This window comes from Bos javanicus, chromosome 3 (assembly GCF_032452875.1).
Source record: "Bos javanicus breed banteng chromosome 3, ARS-OSU_banteng_1.0, whole genome shotgun sequence".
In the NCBI taxonomy this organism is placed as follows: Eukaryota; Metazoa; Chordata; class Mammalia; order Artiodactyla; family Bovidae; genus Bos; species Bos javanicus.
Genome location: NC_083870.1, coordinates 84056575 through 84084455, shown reverse-complemented (window position 1 = coordinate 84084455; position 27881 = coordinate 84056575). Strand labels below are relative to the sequence as shown.

General features: G+C 37.8%; 1 protein-coding gene across 4 annotated transcripts in view; it reads left to right on the top strand.

Moving 5' to 3' along the window:
• The window catches only part of PATJ (PATJ crumbs cell polarity complex component), a 389489-nt gene that overhangs the window by 73173 nt on the left and 288435 nt on the right, over positions 1-27881 (top strand). For all 4 annotated transcript variants that reach the window (XM_061411765.1, XM_061411766.1, XM_061411764.1 and 1 more), the window contains exons 15-17: positions 5470-5604; positions 10013-10174; positions 13723-13854. In XM_061411765.1, the coding sequence (XP_061267749.1) occupies positions 5470-5604; positions 10013-10174; positions 13723-13854 (429 nt within the window). The remainder of the gene's footprint in view (positions 1-5469; positions 5605-10012; positions 10175-13722; positions 13855-27881) is intronic.

Below are 27881 nucleotides of genomic sequence, written 5' to 3'. Positions count from 1 at the left end.
GAGTCTGGCAGGCTACAGCCCATCGGGTCATAAAGAGTAGGACACGACTGAGTGACTAAACAACAACAACACTACAGTACTACACCATCCTCAGATATGGAGGGACCTCAGATATGGAGGGCTGACTGTAAGTTATACCCGGCTTTTCAATTGTGTAGAGAGTCAGTGCCTCTAACCCTGAATTATAAATGGTCAGCTATATTCAAGGAGGGAGGGGTTACTTCCTCAAGACAGATGAAGGAGGCTTATGTGAGGATGAACTATACTCTCAAGAATGAGTTTGGAGAAATAAGAACAGTGGATATTTAAGGTGGATGAAATACTGTGAGCAAAGGTAGAAAGAGCCATAAGGGCAGAGTGTTAGTTCAGTTCAGTCGCTCAGTCGTGTACGACTCTTTGTGACCCCATGAATCGCAGCACGCCAGGCCTCCCTGTCCATCACCAACTCCCGGTGTTCACTCAGACTCACATCCATTGAGTCAGTGATCCAGCCATCTCATCCTCTGTCGTCCCCTTCTCCTCCTGCCCCCAGTTCCTCCCAGCATCAGAATCTTTTCCAATGAGTCCACTCTTCACATGAGGTGGCCAAAGTACTGGAGTTTCAGCTCTAGCATCATTCCTTCCAAAGAAATCCCAGGGCTGATCTCCTTCAGAATGGACTGGTTGGATCTCCTTGCAGTCCAAGGGACTCTCAAGAGTCTTCTCCAACACCACAGTTCAAAAGCATCAATTCTTCGGCGCTCAGCCTTCTTCACAGGCCAACTCTCACATCCATACATGACCACAGGAAAAACCACAACCTTGACTAGACGGACCTTTGTTGGCAAAGTAATGTCTCCGCTTTTGAATATGCTATCCAGGTTGGTCATAACTTTCCTTCCAAGGAGTAAGCGTCTTTTAATTTCATGGCTGCAGTCACCATCTGTAGTGATTTTGGAGCCCAGAAAAATAAAGTCTGACACTGTTTCCACTGTTTCCCCATCTATTTGCCATGAAGTGATGGGACCAGATGCCATGATCTTCGTTTTCTGAATGTTGAGCTTTAAGCCAACTTTTTCACTCTCTTCTTTTACTTTCATCAAGAGGCTTTTTAGTTCCTCTTCACTTTCTGTCATAAGGGTGGTGTCATCTGTTTATCTGAGGTTATTGATATTTCTCCCGGCAATCTTGATTCCAGCTTGTGTTTCTTCCAGTCCAGCGTTTCTCATGATGTACTCTGCTCCCCAAGTCAGTAGGTGCCCAGTATGCTACTGGAGATCAGTGGAGAAATAACTCCAGAAAGAATGAAGGGATGGAGCCAAAGCAAAAACAATACCCAGCTGTGGATGTGACTGGTGATAGAAGCAAGGTCCGATGCAGAGTGTTAGGTTAGGTGTCAAAAGCTCAAATATCTCTTGGGCCAGACAGGTAACAAATGCTATCTGAAATGAAAAATGGCAGCTGATGCTTGACCTCGGTGTAAGGAAGCTGAAGAGATCTTCAATATATTTCTCTACAGCAGAGTATGTAATGTTTATTTTTTGAACATTCAGAGTTAAAATTTTAATTTTTTTTAGTCCACGCCGTGTGACTTGTGGCATCTTAGTTCCTTGGCCAGGGATTAAATATGGGTCCTTGGCAGTGAAAGCATGGAGTCTTAACCACTGGACTGCCAGGAAATTCCCCAGAATTAAAATTTTAGATAGATGAGAGAAACTAATATAAATCAAGCTCTACTAGGTTGACTGTCTTGCACAACCTCTGCGTGAATATACCTCACTTTGGAGGCCATTGTCCTGTGTTTCATCATTAGTTTAAAAGTTGTAGCCGCATTCTTGGAAAGTTTGTTTTTAATTGGGGTAAATTTACCAAGTCTTTCTACCTAATCTTTAAACATAAATGGTTATGTAATATCTCCAGTGAAAGAAAGAGAGAGAGAGTGTGTGTGTGTGTATAAGAACTAATCATAGGATCCTTTCTGTTCTATTTTAAGTTCAACTTTTTTGGAAGCCTCCTCCCCATACCACTGACAAAACTATTCCTTTTCAGAAGCTTTTTTTTTTTTTTTTTTTTAATCCCGGAGCAACATTTATATTCCCACTTGAATACTTTGATATCTTGTTTGAGGGACAAGATAAAATGAATGAACTGCAGCTTGTTTCCTGACTGTTCTCTCCACTCATAGGTTGAAGGCCTCTAGCTTTCTTGATCTCATTTGATCTTCATAATTTTAGCATCTACAGTAAATCACCCAATGGTCACACTTTCCTTGAATTTGTTTCCTTGTACCCTTTACTTGTCATATCAGGATCATGAACATCCTGCTGCTCAATTAACTTTGTCAAGTTAAGTAGGACCCCTTACAAAGCACATTGAATTAGCACCAAAAAGCATAACGTGCTTTGTGTGTGAAGGCATCAATCATCTGTTGACACCTACTCCTGTCATTTTAGCACTTTCTGCTCTCAGAATTCCGAAAGGGTGGACTACTGAAAGAGACAGATGAAATGGTTGATTTGTTTAGTTGCTAAATGCAGCTGGGACAAGTAATTAAATAGTCCTGCTCCCACAGAGACACCTGGAGCCACGTAACATCAAGTCTCAGAAACCCAGCTGTACTCAGATTTAGATTTAGAACTAATATTAGGTAGGCTTCTTTTAGATTGACAGATTTTGTAAACATCATTTCTGGTTTATCTATTCAGTATGATTGAAGGTGGAGCATGTGTGTTTCATGCAAGCTTCTAGGGAGCATGTGGTATTTACAGATATCTAGGGGAGTAGCCTAGAGGGGCACAGTTCTGCATCTGGTGGGCAGGGGATTTCTTGAGTAAGCTGCTGCTGCTCTGCGGTGCTCCAGCCTGTTCCTGACATCAGCTGTTCCATGGAGAAGGGAAATAGAGCAGGTTTAGTAAGGGGCTTACTTTCATGCATTGGAGAAGGAAATGGCAACCCACTCCAGTGTTCTTGCCTGGAGAATCTCAGGGACGGCGGAGCCTGGTGGGCTGCTGTCTGTGGGGTCGCACAGAGTCGGACATGACTGAAGTGACTTAACAGCAGTAGGGGCTTGGAGGGGAGCCTGGGATCAATTCCCTCCTTAATCCTTCTATTTTTTATGGGGACATGCTATTATACAAGCAGCAAAGATCTCTCTGTGCAGCAATGTCTGTTTTAATTTGGGCACTTATTTCTATGTAGGAATTACTACCACTGTTTACCCTGTTGCTCAAACCAAAAATTTAGCAAATACCTTTTTCACTTACCTTCCATGCAATCTACCAGCAGGTTCTTTGTAGGGCTGATTCATTCTTATCTTTCGAGTCTCACCTTACATGTCCCCATCTGCGTGAAACCTACTCTGACCAACTTTTCAAAACAGCCATCACGGTTGTGTCTGATGTCCTGACATTGATTAGCTCCTTCATAGCACTTACCACAGTAATTTGGGGTTTATATTTCACTTGTTTCTTGGTGTATTGTTCGTTGACTTATTTCGTTTTGCTTGAGTCTGCTTGCTTTCTTGCTTGTTTATATTATCTGTCTTCTACACTAGATGTTAGTACCATAGGATAGAGACTGTGGGATCTTCCCAGAGCAGGGGTTGAACTGGTGTCCCCTGCATTATGAGGTGGATTCTTAATCACTGGACCACTGAGGAAGCTCCATGATATTTATTTTTTAATATTTATTTATTTGTTTAATTGCTAAATAAAAAATAAATTCATTTATTATTTATAAATTTATTTTTTATTTTTAAAATTGTTAAATTCACTTACTAATTTATTTTTAATATTACTTTATTTGTTTAATTATTTGTATAATTTCATGTTTAATAATGGCTGTCACCAACAACTGGCTTGCAGAATTCCTGAAAATGGAACAACCTGCTCTTGCAAGCAGACTTCAGCAAACATTGGGGGATGAATTACAGGGACCCACTGGCCACTCTCTGCTCTAGTGTTTGGCTCATAAGGAAGGAAGGAAGAGAGTTGGCTGAGATGGATGGGTAAACTGCTATTACAGAACATTTCTCAGAGCTTTTATTTAGCTTTCAGTGCTAAAGGAAAGGACTGTAATATCTCCTAGCGTGATAGTAAAAGATTGGGTACAATGACGAAACAGAATGAGATAGCAGCAGTGACAAATGAAGAAATCACAGAGAAAAAACAAGAATAAAAACAATCTTACTTTCACACTGCTAAAACAGCTCTTTGCTCGAGATGACTCGATCCTGCGGTGCTTGGTCAAGAGCATTTAATTTTCAGAAAATTAGCCCAAGTTCCTCATGCCTGATTTAAGCCATTGCAGCCATCGTCAGCTGGTTTCATTGCCACTTCACATTTGTCTGTGTGTCTGTAGTGGAATGGAAATGAGCCCCAGGTGGTGTCTGAAGCAAGGCGTGTGGAACTCTGGGGACTCAGAGCAGATGACTAAGGGGAGGTGACAAGCTTCAGGATAAATAATCACAGAGAAAAGGAAATATGAGGGAAAGAGTCATGTCATGAGTGTATTGCCACCTTGTGTAGGGTTTTCTCCTCAGCAAATACACCATGAGAGATGGGCCTGGTATTTTAGATAAATGGACTATTGATATAGGGAGTATAAATCATAATTAGTACCATTTACCGTATTTGAGTTTATATAGCCACAGTGAGAAATCATTAGCTCCAGTTTTGAAAGTGAAGGGCATGGAGTTTGGTGAATGCCCTTGACCTTTATAGCCAACAACACTAAGACACTCATTTTCTTACCTTCCAAGAGTAGAATGACAATTGCCTTCTTTATTTCACACCCATGCCTCCCCCACATCAGAAAGTATTCTAACTTAAACTGGTTAGATGGAAAAGACACTTGAAAGAGGTACCATCTTTTGTGAATCAGTTCAAATAACATGTTATGAGCCCATCTTCAGAGGGCTGGTACTATTCTAGGGCCTAAGGTTATAGAGAGAAAAGATACCCTCAAGCAGGGGGGCAGTTAAGAAAATAGGAATTTTAAACACAGTGTGTTGTGCACTGTGATGGAGATGTGTACAGGATAGTCTTATAGCCACCCTTATATCACCTCCAGGTGGAGGTGAGTTAACTCAGATTTCAGGAAGGGCTTCATGGAAGTGACACTGCTTTTGGTATTGAAGTGTGAATGGAACTTAAGTTACATATATAAAGGAGGGATGAGAAGCCCTGCAGAAAAGTGAAACACAGAATACATTCTGGGACCAATTGGAAGTTTGGAGTGCCAGAGCTTAGAATTGGAGACTTTGTCTGTCTGTCTCTGTTCCCAGGGAATCTGAAAGGAAAAGAGTGAGAACACGATGAGAAATGACTTCATATTTTACTTGAGGCTAGTTTTCCAGTTATTGTCTGTCTGAGGATTTTCGTGATCTGACTCAAGGGGTGGGACTATCTTGTCAAAGTGACATTTGATGGAGAATTACCAGCCAAATGTGTCCATGTCATGTTTATATTACTGCTCTATGTTTCGCTGCAGCTGCTGCCCATTCACACTCTGAGGCTTGGCATGGAAGTAGATTCCTTTGATGGGCACCATTATATCTCTTCGATTGCTCCAGGTGGTCCTCTTGATACACTGAACCTCCTACAGCCAGAGGATGAACTTCTTGAGGTAAAAATTTTGAGGGGGGAAAAAAGATACAGCACAAGAATTTTTAAGTTGTAGGAAAATGTGTTCTCACTGGAAATCCTGAGTTATATCACCAATGCCAATACAATGTGAGCTACTAGAAACTGAAAAATACTTGTTGACTATCCATGGGGTTGCAAAGAGTCAGACATGACTGGGTGACTGAACAACAACAACAAATACTTAACAAAACTGTACTGTATACTTGAAAGTGGCTGAAATAGTAGATAAGTATTCTTACCACACACACACAGTATGGAAACTATGTGAGGTGATAGATATATTAATTGGCCTCATTGTGGTAATGATTTCACAATATATTTATCAAGTCATTTACATTGTATGCCTTAAACTTGTACATGTTACATGTCAATTATATCTAGATAAAGCTAGAAAAAATAAACATGAAGAAAAATGCTAACAACTTTATGTAGTGATAAGAGAAGCAGATGATATACTTTCAGTTCATTATCTCTATCCTTTGGGACTCCTGGGATGTTCTTTTTTTGAGTGCTTATTTTCATGATTAAGAAAGAACCTAATTTGCCAATTCAGTTTGACAGCATAATTTTTTTTTCAAAATTCTTTTTTTAAGACTCTAATCCCTGATCCTTGTTTGAAACATGCACTTGTATTTATTTGAGGGTTTTGATAACCTCCAGCTAATATTTTACTGACAGGCTTTCAAACGGTCTCTTTGGGACTCCCTCCCCCCAAGATGGCAGCCTCTGGTGGGCTTACTCAGGTTTCTGAGCCTCTCTTCAGTTGGAGCAATTCTAGAGCACTTATGCTTTGACATGAATCCTTGAGAGATTTTATTAGATTGGAAAGTTCTATCATCAACACAGCAGACAAATCCAAGCACCAGCCCTTAATTTTATAGATAAGAAAATAAGGCATTGATTTCCCCCAACTTTACCCACTAACAGAATTATGACTTTAGTTCATCTTTTGTAACTTCCATTTCACTGGTTTTTCAGTACATCACACTACTTTCAGGGAGGCTAAAAAAAAAAGTGGGCAGTAGCCAAACTTAGAGAAGGCTGTGTAGGAAAGGGTTCTTCCAAGTGTTAGATCCACAAGAAATCCTAAGTTGGGTGTAATAGAATCAACCTAGTTGCCTTGGCCAAGATTAGAATTTCATGGGCCTGGAAGTAGAGATTTCTTTCTAAAATTGTATTTGTTTAAAGTGAGGTGGCAAGGATAGCAAATAGGTTTCTTGTTGGATTTTTTTAAAAGTAGTGTTCTTTCACCTGGAGGAGTATGTTGAGAATTTCGAGTTGAATTTTAAGGTCGGAGAAAAAAGTACTGTGGCTATTGGCAAATTTGTTCATAAGCATAGGAGGCCAGGTGTTGGGATCCTGTTTTAAGGTGTAATAAATGGCTTATTTTTTATAAGTGTTCAAGAAATGATGTTGGGATGCTTAATGTGAATTAATGCCCTAGACTTTATCATTTATGGGAACTTGGTGCTGAATCATGTCTTTCTCTTCTTATTTGCACAGTATATGGCCTAATTTTATGGTATCACACATGATAATCTACAGATTGGAGGCCATTTGGAAAATATTTCCATAATATGTAGTTATGAGTTATTGAGAAATGGGATATATTTATTTGGGAGATACAGAAATATAAGTAAAAAGCAGTTTAGTTTCCTTTTTTTGTGGTAAATATACATAACATAAAATGTATCATTTAAGGCATTTTTAGCTTACAACTCAGTTGCAGTGTATAATTCATTACTAGTACATGGTAGGTGATAAAGAAATGTTGTCTGGATCTGAGTAAAGAAAGTGTGGGTGATCCCAGCCATCAGCTGAGTCCCCTGTGCCTTAGCTGAGATTGGAATTCCAAGGGCCTTCTGCCTTGTAATAGAATGTGTTGTAACAAGGTAGCATGCAGACTGGTTGAATTCTTAAGTATTGATTTCTGGTGAAGGAACTTGGAATAGGGGAAGAAGCACAGATTTGAAAGTCAGAAGAGCTGCTTTTGGTTTTGAATTTGCCCCAGCTGAACCATATGTCCTAGCATGTCCCTTTTTTTTTTGAGAATCATTTTCTTCATCAATAAATGCCTGCTTCACTCTCTGTGGGGATTTAGTGAAATATCAAACACGTAAAGATAATGCTTTATACATTATCTCACTGTGAGACACTGGCAACATCACTACCGTGTAAAGTTATAAGCAACCTTTATGGGGTAGGATTGAATGAAGTAGTGGGACAATACTAGAACAGTATTATATACTCTGCAGATGAATACGTGTGTGTGTTTTCTAGCCCCGAATTCTGAATAACCGGGACTTGACAGTACTTAAGAGGGTTTCAAGAGTCTAGAAAAATATTGTAAACTCTAAAATACAAATTGACTTCTTCTGAGCAACTAAATATAGAAGTTAAAAAGTCCCTTAAAGTTAGCCAAATAAACTCCTAAACTGTGCGTGTGTGTTTAATGTACTGCTTAGAGCTTAAAACCAGGAACACAAATATGCTCAGGGTTAGAATACTGTGCCAAGTCTCAGCCCAGAGCAGCTGTTTACAGTGGCCATAAATCCCCTTAGATAGGAGTTGCTAATGGGAAATGTGACCAGTCCCTTTAGTGATAGAGAGTGGTGAAGAGGACCACCAGGCATTGCTATAATAATTGGAGACAATTCAAATGAATAAATAATGAGCTAAATAAATATTTAAGTGTACTCCAAGATAAAAACCTGAAAAGTGATTTTCTAATTTATTGAAGTAGTATGAAGCACAAACTAAAATACTTGTGCATGGGTAGAGTTCCTGCTTTGGTTATATCCACTTGCTTTACTTTCAATATGAATTACTCCCTATTTGGTTCATTTTAGAACTTTCTGTGCTTGTGGTGCTGGTTGGCACCATGGATATGGTGTGAGCAGTAACATGGATCTCCCTCCCCATTTTTGTGTGAAGATTGACTTGCAGTTCTTCCAGGAAAAAAATCTTTCATCCGATAACTTGCTCTCCTCTGGACTACCTCCTCAGTCATGAAGTCCTGGGAGACTTCCTAGGACTAGTTCCCTGAAGCACATGTGGGCCTCTTTACTATGTGGTGATTTCTTTGTAAATAATTAAGAGGCAGGGAGATTATGTCTGGTCTGATGCTAAGTGCTGGGTATGTTATAGGCGAGAGTAGTTTCAAGGGATGAATGATGGGGTTCAAACCACTGTTGATGGGATGCTTCTAACAAACCACTGTGCTCGTATTCTCTGAGCAATGATAGATTTTGTGGAAAGGTTCTCCCAGGAAAGTCAGCCCTGTCAGTTATCTGGACATTAGCACTGTGCCTGTCAGAAATTAAGACCAGACCAGAAATACCTTTAAAACTAATAATGCTGCTGAACTCTCCCAGGAAGGTAGGAGTCATATGTGAAAAGATTATTTGTTGCCTGGATTGTGTTCATATCTTAGCTTTTTGGGAGTGGCAGATGGATGAGAGAGCTCCTGGAGCTAAAGTCATATGTATGAAAAATTAGAATAAACTTATTTTTATTAGTTTATTCTAATAAACTAATTAGAATTAACTAATGTTTCTAAATCATCTTTAGGGCAAAGAATTGTTACTATGCACTAAATATATGAAATTTAAATAATCTTTTGGTGATAAGCAATAATTATTAATAATGAATAGTTGATTACCGTTTTGTTCTTTTAAACATGTGGGACCCTGTGTATAATAATTTGGAAATCTGACACACTTCTTACACTTGATGGCTGTGTAAGGGCAGAGTGTGTAAGAATAAATCTGAGGCAAAGTTATGTGTATTTTTTTTCTATAGAGGTGATTTTCTAGGATGATATTGAATTTATGGAATGAGAAAGAAAATTGTGAGCTAATGCTAAATTTGACAGCTGAGTATCCTAGATTTTGTTACCTATACATTGTAAGTTGAACAGTTTGTAACAGCCTTAAAAATCAGTGTTAATATCTCTATCGATATGCCTATAAAATGAAAAAGCAAAAGGAAGGGGTCTTAAGGCTGTAATTGGTGTTTAGTGTGTTTAAGGAGAGATGGGGAGTAAATGAGAGAATACTTTGGGATATAGGAAGGAGAAAGCAGGGAGGTGTGAAAAATTAGGCAAATCACATTCCCAGTAATAGTTGAACTCTGAGCACATTTTATACTTTATTCACCAAACTCAGTAAAACCTTAACCTTCATTTTTATCAGTTTTAGAGATTTCTGGGTTTTTTTGTTGTTGTTGTTACTACTAAAATGATTGCACTTAGGCCCTTTTGTTTATAGGGAAAAGAAAGTGATAGCCTGTTTTCATTTTGATAGATTGATGTAAGCAAGAGTTGTTTTTTTTTTTTTTTTTTTCCGTTTGGGACCTCCTCAATTCTGACTTATCCCTTGTCTTTCTAGGTCAATGGCGTGCAGCTCTATGGGAAATCTCGCCGAGAAGCAGTCTCCTTTCTTAAAGAAGTGCCACCTCCCTTTACCTTGGTTTGTTGTCGACGGTTGTTTGATGATGAAGCCTCTGTAGATGAACCCAGGACCACTGAAGTCTCCCCTCCTGAAGTGAAGGTACTGAATGGATACACGTACTGTGGTTCTCATAAGCAAGTCCTGGCATCAAAGATGCCCCCAGAATGTATTGAGATATGAAGGAGGTGGGAAAAACCTCCTACCTCTCTTACTTGACAACAGCATCTCTCAAAGAAAACAATGTATAGCTTTTCAGATGGTTACTTTCCATTAATGTCATTTTTTTTACTTGAAAGATTGGTGACATTAATGTGCATGCTCTTTGATTTTAGAAAACCCCTTTTTGGTAATTGCCTGAACTCGTTACTTTTAGCTCCCAGTTCTACTCAGTTTATCTTAATAAGTTTAAGATGTTGGTAAGTGTTGAATATCTAATGGACTTCCCTTTTTCAGAGCTTTAAAAACATGAAGATCTATGACCAATTTTGAAGTGAGTCTAAAAATTGCTGTAAAAGCCTTTTTAAGGTCAGAGAATAAAATAACACTTTCTGTGCCTCTGGAAGTCTTTTTTTAAAGAGCATTGTAATTATGAAAACAGTTTTAAGCACAGGTTTTGCCATCTTATGTTATGTGTAGCTTTATCTTTTTATGTCACCTTTTCCCTTTCTGGACTCTTTTAGATTATAATTCATTAACACCAGTTTAGACGCACAGGGCTGGTCCTTTTACCCACCTGCCATCTGATTTTCAAGATACATAGACTCTAATGCTGCCTCTACCTCTTAATGATTTTGAATCCATAAGCAAATAGCTTGACTTTCTATTGATCTCCTTCCTCTGAAAACAAGGGTGCTTATTGTACGTACCTTATCAATGGTGAGAGAAGGAATTGAAGTAATGTGTGCACTCTTAGTATAATGTCTTGCATAAAGACAGTGCTCACTGAAAATTAGTGATGGCTGTTCTCAACTCCTCCCACCCACCTGTCTTTTTTTGTGATTTCCTAAAATACAAGAGTTAGTACTGTCCTGTAGTCACAGATACTTTAGTGTATGTTAAGTTTGTTTTTATGGCTCCTGTGGGCAGAGACCAAATCTTAAAATTATTTTGTATCTCTAGGTGTTTTTATTCTTTACTGAGCATATAAGAAATGTTTAGTAAATCATTGATTGTTGCTGATAATTTTTTTAAATGTTTATCTTGGTATTTGTATTTCAAGAAAGGGACTCAAGTACCACACTTTGTGATTTTTGCAGTCTTTACTAAAATTAAATGTGGGCAATAGCTTACCTCAAAATGTTGATAAAAATGCCGTTAATCTAATCTTACGGTGTGTGTAAATCACCAACTCAGCTTGCTGACTCTGTGCTCCCATCCGTCATGCTTTACCACAATGGGTAAACAACAGCTTTGAATTATGCTGAATGTCAACCTTGCTGGCCATTAGTTGATTGCTTTCTATTCTGTAAATACCGTAGTTATGCAGAATTGATTGTATCAAAGTGATATATATATCAGGTTGGCATATAATATCTACTTTTGGTGCCTTGAAATTTATATAAACTTGGGTTTTAAAATTACATGTGGTTTCTTAAAATCTGGCTCTCTTTTCCATCTGTCTCTTTCTCATTTATCTCAATACAATCTTAGGTTCTTAAACCCTCTCTGGTTAGGCAGCTCAGCCAAAATTCTAATGCTCATTAATCAGTGAAGGTATTAAATGCCCCAGTAAAACATCAATCATATTGTATTAACCATTGTGACTTTACTTTGTATTGGAAAGTATAGTTTTCTTTTTAAATATATCATTTCCTCACATCAGACTGATATAAACAGAAGTTTATTGATCCAAAATATTCCCCCTTATTTCAAGTTCTATTATCTAAGAACCAAGAAATTGTTCCCTTGTTTAGCTTCAATCTACCATGTCCTTCAGGGACAGTTTGAGATCTGGTCCAGCCCTAATTTTAAAATGTTTTTGTATTAGCTATGGTGCCTTACTCTTCCATAATACAGGAGTGTCATGACCACCAGCTTTGATTCTGTTATATGGATTTTCTTAAACTGGTCACTCAAAATTATATTTGTAGGAATGATATCAGTTCAGTTCAGTCACTCAGTCATGTCTGACTCTTTGTGACCCCATGAATTGCAGCACGCCAGGCCTCCCTGTCCATCACCAACTCCCGGAGTTCACCCAAACTCATGTCCATTGAGTCGGTGATGGCATCCAGACATCTCATCCTCTGTCGTCCCCTTCTCCATTTTATTTACTAAGTTCATTCAAAGTTTTTAGAAGTAGACTTCTTAAAGACTTATAGCTTTGTTTAGAAAGAGTGTCAAGGGAAGGCCACTCAAAGATAGATTATCGATTCATTATGTATTGAACAAGCATTTATTGAGTGTCTACTATGAGCCATGCAATATTTTGTGTTGAGGGGATGACCATGGTAAACTCTATGATAGCCCACATCAGTGTAGTCCAGAAGCTAGGCATTTTGTTAATTGCCAGGGCCACAAAGAAAAAGAAGATAATTCATGAGCCTTAATTAGAAGTTTAGACTATTTGGAAAAGATAAATCACATGAACATACTGTGTGTGTGTGTGTATGCTCAGTCGCTTAGCCGTGTCTGACTCTTTGCGACCCCATGGACTGTAGCCCCAGCCAGGCTCCTCTCTCCATGGGATTCTTCAGGCAAGAATACTGGAGTGGGTTGCCATTCCCTTCTCCAGGGGATCTTCCCGACCCAGGGATTGAACCTGCATCTCCTGCATTGGCAGGTAGATTCTTTACCAGAGCGCCACCTGGGAGGCATGAAAATAATACAATGCTATAAATAGTATAAAAGCAGACGATTGGAGCAGCTGTTCTGCATAGTCAACTCATTGGTACTCTATCATTTAGCTTCCTAGAATTCTAAATGGCAGTGACTCTCCCTGAAAGGAGGGAGCTTGGAATAGCGGGGTATAGGAGTGAGAAGTCAGGCAAAGTAACGAAGGATCTGTGTACTGTGGACAGTTGTGCATGCCTACTTCCTCGAGGATCAGGGTTTCATTGTTTCAACTCTGGTTTTCACCTGTTTTTAGACTTACACGAGTCCCAAAGACTTGGATTTTTTTCAACTTACTTTTCTAGTTAAATTTTTCTTGAAAACTTCTAGGAGCCAAAAGAAGTGGTATCTCTGTGTCCTATCCTAGCCTTTCTCTGTGTTGGTATCTTTCTCTCTCTCATTGTAATTATAAATTCAGGTGTTGCTACTGAAATGTCTTATAAGCTTTGACTTTGTGTGATGTTTTCATATTTTCTTAAATTGCATATTTTTCCTTTTATGCTTCTAATGGGATGACAGAACTCATTTTAGTATAAGAGGTCAGTGTTAATACTTTGAATGAAACAGATACTTTAACTTAAAAAAAGAAACTATATGAACAGTCTGGTTTTTTTCAGTGCTTTAATTTTCATGAAGATTTTATATTAAGTATATGTGTCCCAGTGCATGCCCCTTTTAAAAAATTAAAAAGAAAAACTATGCATGCCAAAAAGTATCCTCAGTTTGAGGAGAAGCAATGAGATTGCTGATGTGTTCATTTTTTTCAGTATTGAATGGAGAGTGTTTTGAAGCATTTATGTTCCTTGTTATTTCAGGCTGAATACAATGTAGATGTCAATACCGAAGAAGATGATGATGGGGAATTAGCACTGTGGTCTTCTGAAGTCAAGATTGTTGAACTAGTGAAAGATCATAAAGGCTTGGGATTCAGCATTTTGGATTACCAGGTATAAGAACCTGTACAGAATTTTTTGAAGCAATTAGTTTTTATTAAAGTTATATGAAGGAGTAATTGTTTAAAGCTCCTACTGACTTAGGCAAAACTGAGTTGTTTAATGTAAAATGCAACTGTCCAAAGGCAGGGTATTGTAATTACTATTGTTACCTTTAAAGTTGATAAATCCCTTAGTTAATAAAATGCTAGATGATATAATAACTGGACAATAAGGGAAGCAGTAGTTTTATACCCATGGATGCTTTTAGAGACTGGGACTTGATGAATTTTTTTATATGGAGGGTTTTTTCCCTCCAACTTTATTGAGATGTATTTCACATACCATAAAATTCACCCATTTAAAGCATACAGTTCGGTTGTTTTTAGTATATTCAAGTTGTGCAACCTTCACCATGGTCTAATTTAAGAATATTTTCATCACCCCCAGAAAAAAACCCTATACATATTAGCAGTCATTCCCAAGTCTCACTCTCTTCTCCCTTCCTTTCACAGGAAGGTTTTTATAGTTTTGCCTATCTATTAATCTCAGTGAGCGTAACTAAGTAGAACTGTTCTTGGTGAAATTTATATTTCTATTTAATATAGAACATATAATATTTATGTATTTGTATGCCTCCTAATTATAAGTACAGTAAAGTTACTGATGCATTTGGGGTGGGGAGAGCAATGTGAAAGGTCATCATAAGACATTTATATGTTATACCAGTTTACCAGTTAAAGTATTTTTAGACCATCTGATTATCATGGGGAATTAAAATGTTGGCAAGAAATCTCTTCACTTTTAAGATGCATATTTTAATACATCGGTGCTGCCTAAACACATTGTGGTTTAATAAAGCAAAATGTACTCTATCAAAGCACATAAAATGCCAAGTGATATAAAAATCAATTTTTTTTTAAATAAGGCAATCGGGAATAGATGGAAAGAAAAATACTTTGAGAATTATGTAAGAACATTAAATTCCATATTTTGGCAGTGTGGTTTAACATTACTGAAATAGATTATGTCTATTTTATTTTTGCTGGCATATTTCTATGCCAGATAACCCTCTTCGTTATTGGAAGTTCTCTTTGGAATATTATTGAATTATGAGTTGTTGATTCCAAATAATGCATATTTTGAGAAATCTTTATCAAGAAATATTAATACTGTAAAATTCTGGAAGTTTATATGTTGTTTAATATTAGGGTATATAAAATAAATGGCTGATACTTTTTCCTCTTCAGCATTGCCCTATTACCTAGTATAGATGGTAGATGATTGATAAATATTTGCATAATGATCAAGTAACATTTAGGTTAGATGAAATTAACTGGGACTGAATGAACACATTCAGTTGTCTTTATTGTTGTTGTTAATATGTCAGAGAAGGCAATGGCACCCACTCCAGTACTCTTGCCTAGAGAATCCCATGGATGAAGGAGCCTGGTAGGCTGCAGTCCACGGAGCCGCTAAGAGTCAGACAGGACTAAGCGACTTCACTTTCACTTTTCATTTTCATGCTCTGGAGAAGGAAATGGCAACCCACTCCAATGTTCTTGCCTGGAGAATCCCAGGGATGGGGGAGCCTGGTGGGCTGCCGTCACACAGAGTCAGACACGACTGAAGAGACTTAGCAGCAGCAGCAGCAGCAACGTGTTAATAGTTGTGATTTAGTTTAGAAAACCCCTTTCAGATGTGGTCTTAGATATTCGGCTGTATTTCCACTATTATTGGAATCTATATGTTTTTGCATTCTTATAATGATTGCTCTTATCCGTTTAAAAATGTTATCTGCAGGTTTTATATTTAGAATATCGCACATGTTAGAGAAATGCTTCAGAAATTAAAACTCAAAAACGTCAGTAGAAGATGGAAAGAAAAACTTGATAGTCTTTAACAGTTTAATCCCTAGCTAAGAGAAAAATTCTTTTGATCAGTTCTGAGCTTTACACACACACGCATATAGTATAGTATATATATGTGTGTGTATTATATATGTATATGAGTCAGTGCTTAACCCTTTTCATTGTATTCATATAGGTATGTGTTGTAACAACCTTTGTTTGTTTTTTTTTAATTTTGTTTTAATTTGTATCTTCCTCACAATCACCATTATACATATAGATGTTTATTTCTGCACAGATTATAAAAAGTAATTTTACTGTAAAAGAAATGTTAGATATTCTTGCTTTTGTGCTTATGGGAGAACTGATTGAATAAAAATTTCATTTTCTAAATGCTACTTTGATTCACATTAAAGGGCTCAGCATATTTATTTCTACAGCTAACCTTGGAAGAAAAAGCATTGTCTTAGTTGAATGTTTTTCTTAAGTCAGCCTTAAATACGCTTATAGTTGTACACAGCACAGTTTCAGCATTTGTCAGCTGTATGTAGAACTGTTATCTACTTTGACATTTAGATGGCACGTAAACACAATATAAAATTTGGTTTTGAGCAAGTTAATTAATCGGTTGTACCATCCCTTGTTGATAATTAGGTAATAAATTCTAAAGTTCGAAAATATTTTTTGCAGGGCCAGGTGAAAGTTTAGCAAAAGCCACGAGAGGTCACGTTCCTGGTTATTATTGAATTTGATGCTTCATGTATGAATTGATTAGGCAGCTGAATAGGGCTGACGCTGATCTTCACCCCCAACTCCAGGCTTAGCATATTTCAAATAAGAAGTGCTATAGGAATATCTTAACCACAGACAGAATACTTTAGAGTGGGAGAGCTTCTAGGTTGTAAAAGACCTGCATTAGCAGTATTGAAGAGATTGAAAAGTTAGTTTGAATTTTAAGTTAACCATGTTTCTCACTAATGAGTTTTTCTGTAGAAAAATAAGAACTTCCTCAAGAGTCTGACAAAATTAGATACAATATCTAATTAAGTAAATTAATATGTAAAGATATGGGAAATGTTATATTTATTTTGGAAATGTCAGTGTTATTAATAATCATCTAATTTAGAAAACAAGCACAAAAAGTCTTGATATTGTCCTCATACTATAGTATAATAGGGAACCATACTACAGTATTTTTGTATTCTATCAATTTTAACCATCTAGTTAGATTAGAGAAACTGATGAGTAGATACCTTTGTAAGGACTTCCTTGGTGGCTCAGACGGTAAAGCGTCTGCCTACCATTCGGGAGACCTGGGTTCAATCCCTGGGTCAGGAAAATCTCCTAGAGAAGGGAATGGCAACCCACTCCAGTATTCTTGCCTGGAAAATCCCACAGACAGAGGAGCCTGGTGGGCTACAGTCCATGGGGTTGAAAAGAGTCAGACGCGACTGAGCGATTTCACTTTCACTTTACCTTTGTTTAGTGAAGTTTAAATTTAAGTGTAAAATTATGTTCTCAAATGCAGCCAACGCTTGATGACCCATATATGAATTACCCAATTGTGGTTATAGCCCAGAAATTTACTTTTTACCTAAATTGAGCCAAACCTTAGGAAGAGATGAGTGAGCAGACAAAGGATCTTGAACTGGTCTTGGAACGATGGGGTGGCAATCTGGACAGGGAATTCAGTGAGTCACCAGTGATGGAAGTTGTGTAGCTGAGCAGAGAAAAGAAGCAGATCTCTGTACTTCAGTGAAAGAGCTGAATCTGATACACAGATCTACAGCTGAGTCATATGGCCAAAGAGGAAAGTGTGGCAATTCATTTTCATGAAAAGCATTTTAAATAGACTGGGGTGAAGGAGGAGGAGAAAGAAACACAGAAGACTTAGTAAATATGACTCAGGTTTTAAGTCTCCTCATTAAATTTAGGGTAAAGTGATTGTAACTTTTTTGGCTGTGATTTGAATGGAAGTAGGACACTTGTTCGGAGAAGGCAATGGCACCCCACTCCAGTACTCTTGCCTGGAAAATCCCATGGACTGAGTAGCCTGGGGCTGCAGTCCATGGGGTCGATAGGGTCAGATATGACTGAGCGACTTCACTTTCACTTTTCACTTTCATGCATTGGAGAAGTGAATGGCAACCCACTCCAGTGTTCTTGCCTGGAGAATCCCAGGGATGGAGGAGCCTGGTAGGCTGCAGTCCATGGGGTCGCTAGAGTCAGACATGACTGAGCGGCTTCACTTTCACTTTTCACTTTCATGCATTGGAGAAGGGAATGGCAACCCACTCCAGGGTTCTTGCCTGGAGAATCCCAGGAACGGCAGAGCCTGGTGGGCTGCTGTCTATGGGGTCGCACAGAGTTGGACACGACTGAAGCGACTTAGCAGCAGCAGCAGCAGGACACTTGCTAGTCTCATGTATGTCTAGATATTGCTTCCTGTCATGGTTACTTAAATTCTGGCCCTGTGTGTGCACCATATTGAAAGAGCCCTTTGTCACATAACATCATGCCTTATAGGACTGTGTTATAGAAAACAATGATGTGCACTGTTTGTCAAGGACATGAATGTTATGGCTCAACTGTGTACTGTTTCTAAGCAATATAGAATTCTTCAAAAATTTGGTTATAAGTTTTTATAGTATATATATATATATTTTTTTTTTGCCAAAGATAAGTAGATTACATACCGTGTCCTACTTATCTTTGTCTTGATTTCCCATAACTGATATGTATTATCTTTATTCTTGGAAATATAACTAATGCTGATATTGATATTGGGCTTCCCTCATAGCTCAGTTGGTAAAGAATCCGCCTGCAATGCAGGAGACCCTGGTTGGATTCCTGGGTTGGGAAGATTCCCTGGAGAAGGGATAGGCTACCTGCTCCAGTATTCTTGGGCTTCCCTTGTGGCTCAACTGGTAAAGAATCTGCCTGCAATGTGGGAGACCTGGGTATGATCCCTAGGTTGGGAAGATCCCCTGGAGAAGGGAAAGGCTACCCACTCCAGTGTTCTGGCCAGGAGAATTCCATGGACTGTATAGTCCATGGTGTCACAAAGAGTCGGACACGACTGAGTGACTTTCACTTTCATATTGCTATTAATCCTAATATTAATCCAGATAATGAATACAAATTCAATAATAGCTAACATATACTGAGTGTTTGCTGTTCGCTAGTCTCTGTTCTAATTGCTTAATGTATTCCTAATGAGAACTATATGTTATCCTCATTTCAGAAGTGAGGAACCTGAGGAACAGAGAGGTTAAGTTAGTTGTCCAAATTCACACAGCTACTGGTTGGCAAAACTAGAGTTTGAACTGCCAGAATCTGTGCTTTTAACCACCACACATACTACTTCTTTACTTACCAGTGGTATTTCCATGCTCATTTTATTATAGAGAATTCCTGTAATAAATTTATTGCAGCAAATCTTCCTGTTTTTTTCAGCTTGCTAAACAGTCTTATATCTTAAAGACAAGCTGCTAGATAGTATTCTCATTTTCAGTGGTTATATGAAAGTTTAGTAAGTATTAAAAATTAATAGAGTGTGCTTATATGCACTGTGTAAAAGCTAGTGTTTATTGCTTCAAACGAAAATGATTACAAATTTAAGAATCCTAAATTAGTGCAAGTAATTTGTTGTGGAATAATGTTCAATAATGAAGCAATTATTAGGTAGTCTGAGAGCCTGTAATTTTTAATTTCTACCAAAAAGCTTGAGATAAATTTGGAAGTGTGTGGATTTTACCTTCAGTTGACCTTATAAATTAAACATTGCAAGTGGATATTTTCTGGTGTTTTGATTTATGTTGAACTTTAAATAACCTCTCATGATTATAATTCACTGGAAATGTTTGACGTTAGCCAATTTTTGAACATTAGCCATGATATTGCCATTCTTGATACTTCTGAATTTTAGTGATTTAGCAGGTAAAATTTATTAACCAATAATTCTTGTCCCTCCTACACCCCATTCCTCAGTTCTCTCCCTTCCTGATATGGAAACCAAATTCAATTTTTGCCAAAGCAGATATTTTTGAAAGGCTTTGGGTTTATCTGAGACACTGAGAGAAAGAAAAACAGAAAGCATGATAGCACAGCCATTGAGAGGTAATTCATACATAAATTCATACATAAATACTGTTAGTAACACTTGAAGAACTCGTTTGAAAGACCAAAGATTGCTGATTAAAAAAAAATCATAAAAATGTAACTCCCTATAAAAATTAACAGTGATTATTTTTTCTTAGAAGAAATGGGTTGTAAAACTTCAATAGTATAAATATGAATATAAAACATTGGGGTACTGCTGAAGTGAAGTGAAGTCGCTCAGTCATGTCCAACTCTTCGCACCCCATGGACTGTAGCCTACCAGGCTCCTCCCTCCATGGGATTCTCCAGGCAAGAGTACTGGAGTGGGTTGCCATTTCCTTCTCCAGGGGATCTTCCCTACCCAGGGATCAACTCCAGGTCTCCTGCATTCCAGGCAGAAGCTTTAACCTCTGAGCCACCAGGGAAGCCTGAGTCTTGGATATATTATTCCTTAGTATTTGTGAGAAAAATCTAGTGTGTAGTTTTTACCTGACTTACTCTATTAGATGAAATTCTTAAAAATTTTTTGAAAATTATTGGAAGGGAGTGTATACATTTTATGTATGTGTTTTTTTTTTCCTTATATGTGCAACATAATAACATTTGGTATGTATTAAAAGTGTTTTAAAAATAAGTAATATATATATAGTGTATAAAAATTCAAAGGTACGTAACGCTATCCTGTGATGGGTATACATACTTCTGACCATAATCCCTCACTTTTTATGTCCCAGATAAAAACTCCTGATTTTCTTGTCTGTCTTTGCAGAGATATTTTATACAGGTACAATTATATAGTGGTAGTTTTCTGATTGTTTAATGTTTTTTTTAATTTTTTAATGCATAAATAGAATATGTCATACAATCTTTCAGTACATTGCTTTTCCCCCTTCCATTATATGTTCTTGCATTTTAGAATTTATGTGCTAAGTCGCTTTAGTCGCATCTCACTCTTTGCGACCCTATGGACTGTAGCCCACCTTTCTCCTCTGTCCATGGGATTCTCTAGGCAAGAATACTGGAATGGGTTCCCATGCCCTCCTCCAGGGGATTTTCCTGACCCAGGGATCGAACACTTGTCTCTCTAGTCTCTTGCATTGGCAGGTGGGTTCTTTACTGCTAGTACCACCTGGGAAGCCCCTAGAGCTACCTCATATTTTTAAATGCCTGCATACTATATTATTGCTGTTGTGTAATCAGTTATTTAACCAAGCTCCTGTACTCAGTTGGGGGGTATTTCAAATGAGACTGTAGTGGATATCCTTATCATACTCTTTTATAAAAAAATATGCAAGTATATCTTGTTATAAATTCCTAGAAGAGGAATTGCTCATCAAAAGAGCATTCATCCCTTAAATTTTGATACATTTTTACCAAACTGCTTGAACATAAATGTTTGTGAGACTCATGTACTTAGACCACTTAAAATTGATGTCTTCTGTAATTTCTTTGTTTAAATAATTTTATGAAAGATAAAGTGTAAGTAGGTGCATAATTCATGGGTTTGCTAATGGTTTTCTACAATATAGACAGATTAAGTAATAGCAATATATAACTATCAACTTTGTTTTAACTTTATATTGTCAGTAATTAATTTATTGACCTTTATAGCTAAGAGATGGAGAAAGGAATGGCAACCCACTCCAGTATTCTTGCCTGGAGAATTCCAGGGACAGAAGAGCCTGGCAGACTACAGTCCATGGGGTTGCAAAGAATCAGACACGACTGAGCGACTAACACTTTCACTTACTTTCACATGTAGCTAAGAGAGGGCATAAACTATTTATATTCAGACTATGATTTTTTTTAATCATTTACTTATTTTAATTTGGCTGCACTGGGTCTTAGTTGCTGCATGTGGGATCTAGCTCCTTGTCCAGGGATCGAACCCAGGCCCCCTGCATTGGGAGCGCAGAGTCTCAGCCACTGGACCACCAGGGAAGTCCCCAGACTATGATATTAATGCACCAAAATCTATTCTATTTTTTCCACCACTTTTAATCTTGTTATCAGAAGCTGGACTTTAAAAATGGAAGAAATTAAGGACAATATTTGCAACAAGATTTGAGATTTTTGAGGGGCTTCCCTGTAGCTCAGCTGGTGAGATTTTGGGTGAATGCTACTATCATTACATAGTCTTTAGTAACTTGTAGAAGCCCACTATCTTTATGTTCGTGCCAATAGATTAGTTTATTGAATCTGGGGTATAGAATTTGATAGATATTGATATAATTTAAACATGTAGTAGTACCTATATTAGTAACATTAAAAAATCAGGTTCAAACCTGTACTGTTTCCAGAATCTAAAATATTCAGGATGGAAATGTATTGTAAGTTGTTATACAGTTCCACTTTAATTAATGCTCAAGGAATCTTATAACGTGGCCACCAGGATCTGGTTTTGGGTCTTTTTTTTCTTTCTGTTTTTATCTTTTTTTTTTTGTAAGGAACTCTGGGTCTTATTCATCCATGTAGGATTAAGATATTGGTACTAAGTAAAATGCAGTCAGTCTGCTCCTAATGGTAGTATCCGTGTTCTTGGAAATATCAATATATCCCACAGCCTACTGTTGAACAAACCATGCAGCTGCATTTAAAGGTCACTTTTGCTCAGTGGAACTTAGGACTGATAAAGACCCAATCTTTGCTCATCCTGATCCCTATCCACATTTATTTTTATTAACATCAAAGTACTGTAAGCTCCAGTGCCAACTGGGCTGAAGCTTTCTTTTCACAGAGGATTTGCTTCCTTCCCCTCTATGGGAAAGTTCCATATCCTTTAAATCATTTTAAGCTGCTTCATTTGAAAAATAATTCTTCATAGTGTGTTCATGGAGTGGATTGATTGTGGCTACTGGGGAAATTCTCTCATGGCTTAAAGATTGCTTTTCAAGCCTGCGAAGTGGGTGAATGAAGGGAGGCCACTCCTGGTGTGTGGAGTTTGTAGTGTGCTCAGGATGATGACTGACTCGCAAACACCACAGTGCAGCAAGACTAAAGGCATCAGGAGACCAGAAGCCACTTAATCAGAGATCAAAGAGGCTGTGTGTACATCAGCTTGAAATCCAGATAGTACAGATCAAAAGCTTGCCTTAGCAGGGCAGCTGCTGGGGGATGAAGTTAGCAGGAGGCCTTAAAGATCTTAAGTCAGGCCTGATGTTGAACTTTGCGGGAATTTCATGGCTCCTCTGGAATATGAATTTGGCAAAAAATCCCATTGTGTCTAACGGGGGAGAGAGAGAATAGAGGGCAGGCAGCAAATGCTTGTCAGCTGGATGGTGCTTTCTCAGAGGGTCATGCTCCTTTTCATAAATGTTTCTCAAGGACTCTTTCTGCATTAATAGAAGGCATTGCTGAGGAGGAGGAGATTCTGAAAATGATACATTTGTTATATTACCTTTAGTGAGTGTTCTAGGAATGGCTGAATGATAAATATTAGTGTTTATAAAACGACTGTGAAAAGCTAAAATATAGGCATAAAGGTGCTCAGGTTTACTGCAATACCTGGTAAATACTTCTTTTCTATGAAATGCTCAAAACATTCCAGGAAGTTAGTGACTGTCAGTCTGGCTTTGCATCTCTGTCTCCCATGTAACTAAAAACAGAACAATAACTTTTTTTTTTCCCCCCTGAAGTGGAAAAAGTTTGTCTAAAGAGAAAACTCAGCCTCTAGAGCTGTTTCATCACCAGTCTACCTCTACGTGTGAGTGTGTTTTGAAAGTTCCCGCTGGATTCTGATGTCAGTGTTGAGAACCATGCTAGTAGATGAAAGTCATAGCCCTTCCTAGAGTATGACAGAAGGGTGGAATCAGATCCACCAGCAGGTATTACGAACCTGTTTTCCTAAGGCATGGTGGTTTCTACTGCGCTGCCCTGTTTGTGGGTGTCATTTGGAGCTGGGCAATGGTCCAGAGAAGCCATGCTCTCCCAGTGAGGGCTGGACAGTGGTATTGCCTCCTTCTGGTACCAAAAGCCTAATTTGTTAATGAGGCATGAAAGGAGATCGTCTGCCTGATCTTGACATACCCCTTTCCAGGGCTCAAGTTTCGCTTACGGCAGTTCCCCCTGTGTTTTACTTTAATCAGGTATTATGTTCACCAGTATGCCACTGTGAACACAGCATCAGAAAGGACCAGGATTTGCCTTCTAGCTATGACATCCTCCTAGGACTTTGGACAAGCCTGTTAATCTTTCTTATATAATAATCTCTAAAATAGAAATAATATTTGCCTTTTAAAGCTGTAAAAACTAAATAAAAGATGTATATAAATGCCTATGTTTTTCTGGATATAAAATAATGTGTTCCTAGTTACTGAAAAATGATGATGATTCATAAAAATAAAGTCTAAGCATAGACTTGCTATACTTATTATTCATTATCTCCTTCCAAAAATTATTATTCATTTATGAACTGGTATGGGGATATAAAGATGAAAGGATCCACTTCCTTTCAAGATCTTATTTAACAAATGTATATGGGGCATCTCCTATACTAGGCATTGTTCCAGACATTGGGAATATAGAAATAAACAAAATAGGTAAGAGACCGTCTGTCCTTAGGGAGTTTAAATTCAACTGGGAGTAAAGAGACAGTGCATAAATAAATGTATGTTAAAATAGAATGAAGTAAACAGACTTTGGGACAATTCTCTATAATACATTATGATTTTAGCAGTGGTAAGAGACTTGTGATAATTGTTTCTTAGGATCCAGAGAGGCCTCATGGGGAACTGGGGAACGCTTTGTACACAAACAGGTGGTAGGCACAGGAATGTCCTAGAATTGGTAACTTGGCCCTGCTTTCAGGTCTTTATTTTCTTTAGTAACTGTGAACTGTTTAATATCTATCTAAACTTTCATGTTTTATTCCTTTTAATGAAAAAAATCCTTTGAGAAATTTTCTAATATTTGTAAGATATGGCTACCATTTCACATGATGATAATAATGGCCAGTAATTCTGTCCTGCTTACACATACTGGTTTAATTATCTCTATAGCACCTCGAGGCACATCCTACAAACATCCTCATTTTATAGATGAGGAACTTGATGACAGGAGGCTAAGGAATTTGCTCAGGATCATCCAGTTAGTAAGCAGTGGAGCTGGGCTCCCAAGTCTGTGGCCCAGCAATGTGAAAGTATGGCTTTTAGACCAGAAACAACACTGGTTCTTCATAATGGTGGCTTCAGTGAAAGATGATAAAAGTTTCTAATTCTCTTTCCAGGGAGAAACATTTAGTACGGTCCCAGAAGGGTGACTTCACATTTCCCTGAATCCTTGTGGTCTCTTGCTCTTACTCCTCTTATCTAACCAAGCTCTTTAAAGACCCAATGGCCATTCACTGCCAGAGAGTAGAAACTGTGCATGTTTTACCTTATGTTTCCTAGTAGGACTCCTTACTGTTTCTCTGGTGTGGTTTCAAAGTTGGCAAAGTTTTGTTCTGCATATCCCAGAGTGCTGGTTGCCCTTTCAAGGACTGAAAAAAAAAAAAAAAGATCACAGAATCTTTTCTAAAGAATGGAAAGCATCCTGTGTCCTTTGATGGTGGTTGTCAAAGAAGCTCACAGGGTAGAGATGGCTCCTGTCTTTCAGTATCTGCTTTAAGGAGGAGTGAGGGCTAAGGAGCCCATGCTGCCTTGAGCCTCCCTTCAGGTACAGAGGTCTGTGTATCTGGAGAGTAGGAGGTCAACACTTCACTGTCATGTATTAACATGTAAGTGTATTATCAGGGATGGTTTAGCAAGAGCCTCCCTTCAAGTGCAGAGGTCTGCATATCTGGAGACTGTGAGGTCAACACTTCGTTGTCATGTATTAAAATGTAAGGGTAATTAATACCAGGGATGGTTTAGCAATTGATAGCACTGTTGGGCTAAAGCCCACATGCTCAGTTGAATTTAGAAGGCAGTAGATAAGACAGTAATTGTTAAGTCCTCAAACACATATGTCCAATCAACTTCTTTTCCATCATCTTCCTGGTAAACAGTAATAAAAGGAGTTACAGCAAGAATAAGAGTAAAAGCACTTATGAAGTGATTACTGTGGGCTTTCCAAGTCCTTAATCATGCCTTATCTCATTTAATGCCTTAAATAACTATGAAATCTGTATTATTGTCATTTCCACTTACAATGAGAAACTCAAGTCTGAGAGATTAAACAGTTTGAACAGTATCACTCAGCTGGTATCTGTAACTGTTTAGCTTACGCTGAGAGTAATTGGTTTGGAAAATTAAAATAAATTTCAAAACTAATATTTTAAAAAAGCTTTTAAAAGTTTTCTGTGTCTATACTTTTCCAGCATCATAATAACTTTCAACCAATACAGTTTTTCTCTAAAAGATAATAGGATATCAGTTTCAGTTCAGTTCAGTCGCTCAGTCATGTCTAACTCTTTGCGGCCCCATGGACTGTAGCATGCCAGGCTTCCCTGTCCATCACCAACTCCAGAAGCCTGCTCACACTTATGTCCATCAAGGGATGTATCTTATTTATAAATTCATTTTCTTCTAAAATTTTTTTTGGGTAAAATACACATAACATAAAATTTACCATCTTAATTTTTAAGTGTATAGTTCAGTTGTGTTAGGTATATACACATTTCAACTAGTGTTACTTTAAAAAATAATTTATTTTTGGCTGTGCTGGGTGTTCATTGCTGTGTGGACTTTTTTTCTAGCTATGCTGAGCAGGGGCTATTCTCTAGTTTCAGTGCACGGGTTCTCATTGTGGTGCTTTCTCTTGTTTCAGAGCATGGGCTCTACGGTGCATGGGTTTTAGTAGCTGTGGCACATGGCCTCAGTAGCTGTGGCTCCCCAGCTTTAGAGCACAGGCTCAATCGTTGTGGTACATGGGCTTAGTTGCTCTGTGGCATGTGAGATCTTCCCAGATCAGGGATCAAATCTGTGTCTCTTGCATTGGTAGGCAGATTTTGTAATGTAGTTAAAATAGAGGGTGTGACTTTGTCCTTGAGTACTACCATCAGCCTGGTGGAATCCCAGCCATTTCAGTCAAGTGATGGTGGGGCTTTGAGATAAAGGATAGCTGTGTGGTTCATTTTGTTTTGTTTTCCTTACTAATAGTAGAATTCCTGGGCCAGAAGTGAATAGTAAATATATAAACAATTACAGCATGATATAAAATTTTCAAAAGATGAGATATCCAGAGACAATATTTCGTATCCAAGGAGAATACCAACTAGGAGATTAAGAAGGAAAAAGGTAAAGTCACGGGGCTCTGCTTGAATCAATTAAATTGTTATGATGTTTAAAATAGATATTTAAAATGTGAAACTATACAGAATAAAATGATGTGCAAGCCCATGTATTTTTTCCTCTATTTTAGATTGTATGTTGATCTTTTAGCAAGTTGCTCTGTCCACTTCTCTCCTAGTGCTCTTTTAATTGCCTTGTGTGCTGTGCTTACTGTGCTGCTCAGGGACTGTTTCAGTCTACGTATGATGCATGGAAAAATCTATTCTTAATGTCTAAGAGTATTTAGGAAGTAATAAGACACAAGGAGCCAGGAACCATATCAGTTTAATTTATCTTGAGTGCACTGAAAGTATTTTGTGGGCACTTATATTTTGAATGTGATGGTATTGTGGTAATTGGTATGATTAGTGTACAACTTGGCTATATTATAAAATAGTAAAAAATGGGGTTAGATTCTGATAAGATAGCATAGTCATTATTCATTAGAATCATTTGGTTATTGCCTTGCATTCACTATAAATCCATTTCTTTCTCTTTCCTAAAAGTAAATGCTTAGCTTATTGGTCAAGTCAGAAGATGCTCTTTTAGTGTAATTAATTACCTCCTGTTATCTTAAACCAGAACTATGCTAGTGATTTTAATTCAACTAATAGTCTCTAACGTGTCTTTTGTTGCTATCAAGAAATGGTAAAAAAAAGTTGTTCTAATATTCATCTTATAAAAAAGAGCACATGTAAATATTTTGTTGTATCTTTTGTTTTGATGGTGGAATACTCAAGGAAGTTAGAGATTACATAGTTAAGCAGCATTTTTATGAGTTCTTCAAAGACATTACTAACTACATTTATTCCATGTTTGTGACCAAAGTGTAGTCTTTTTCATT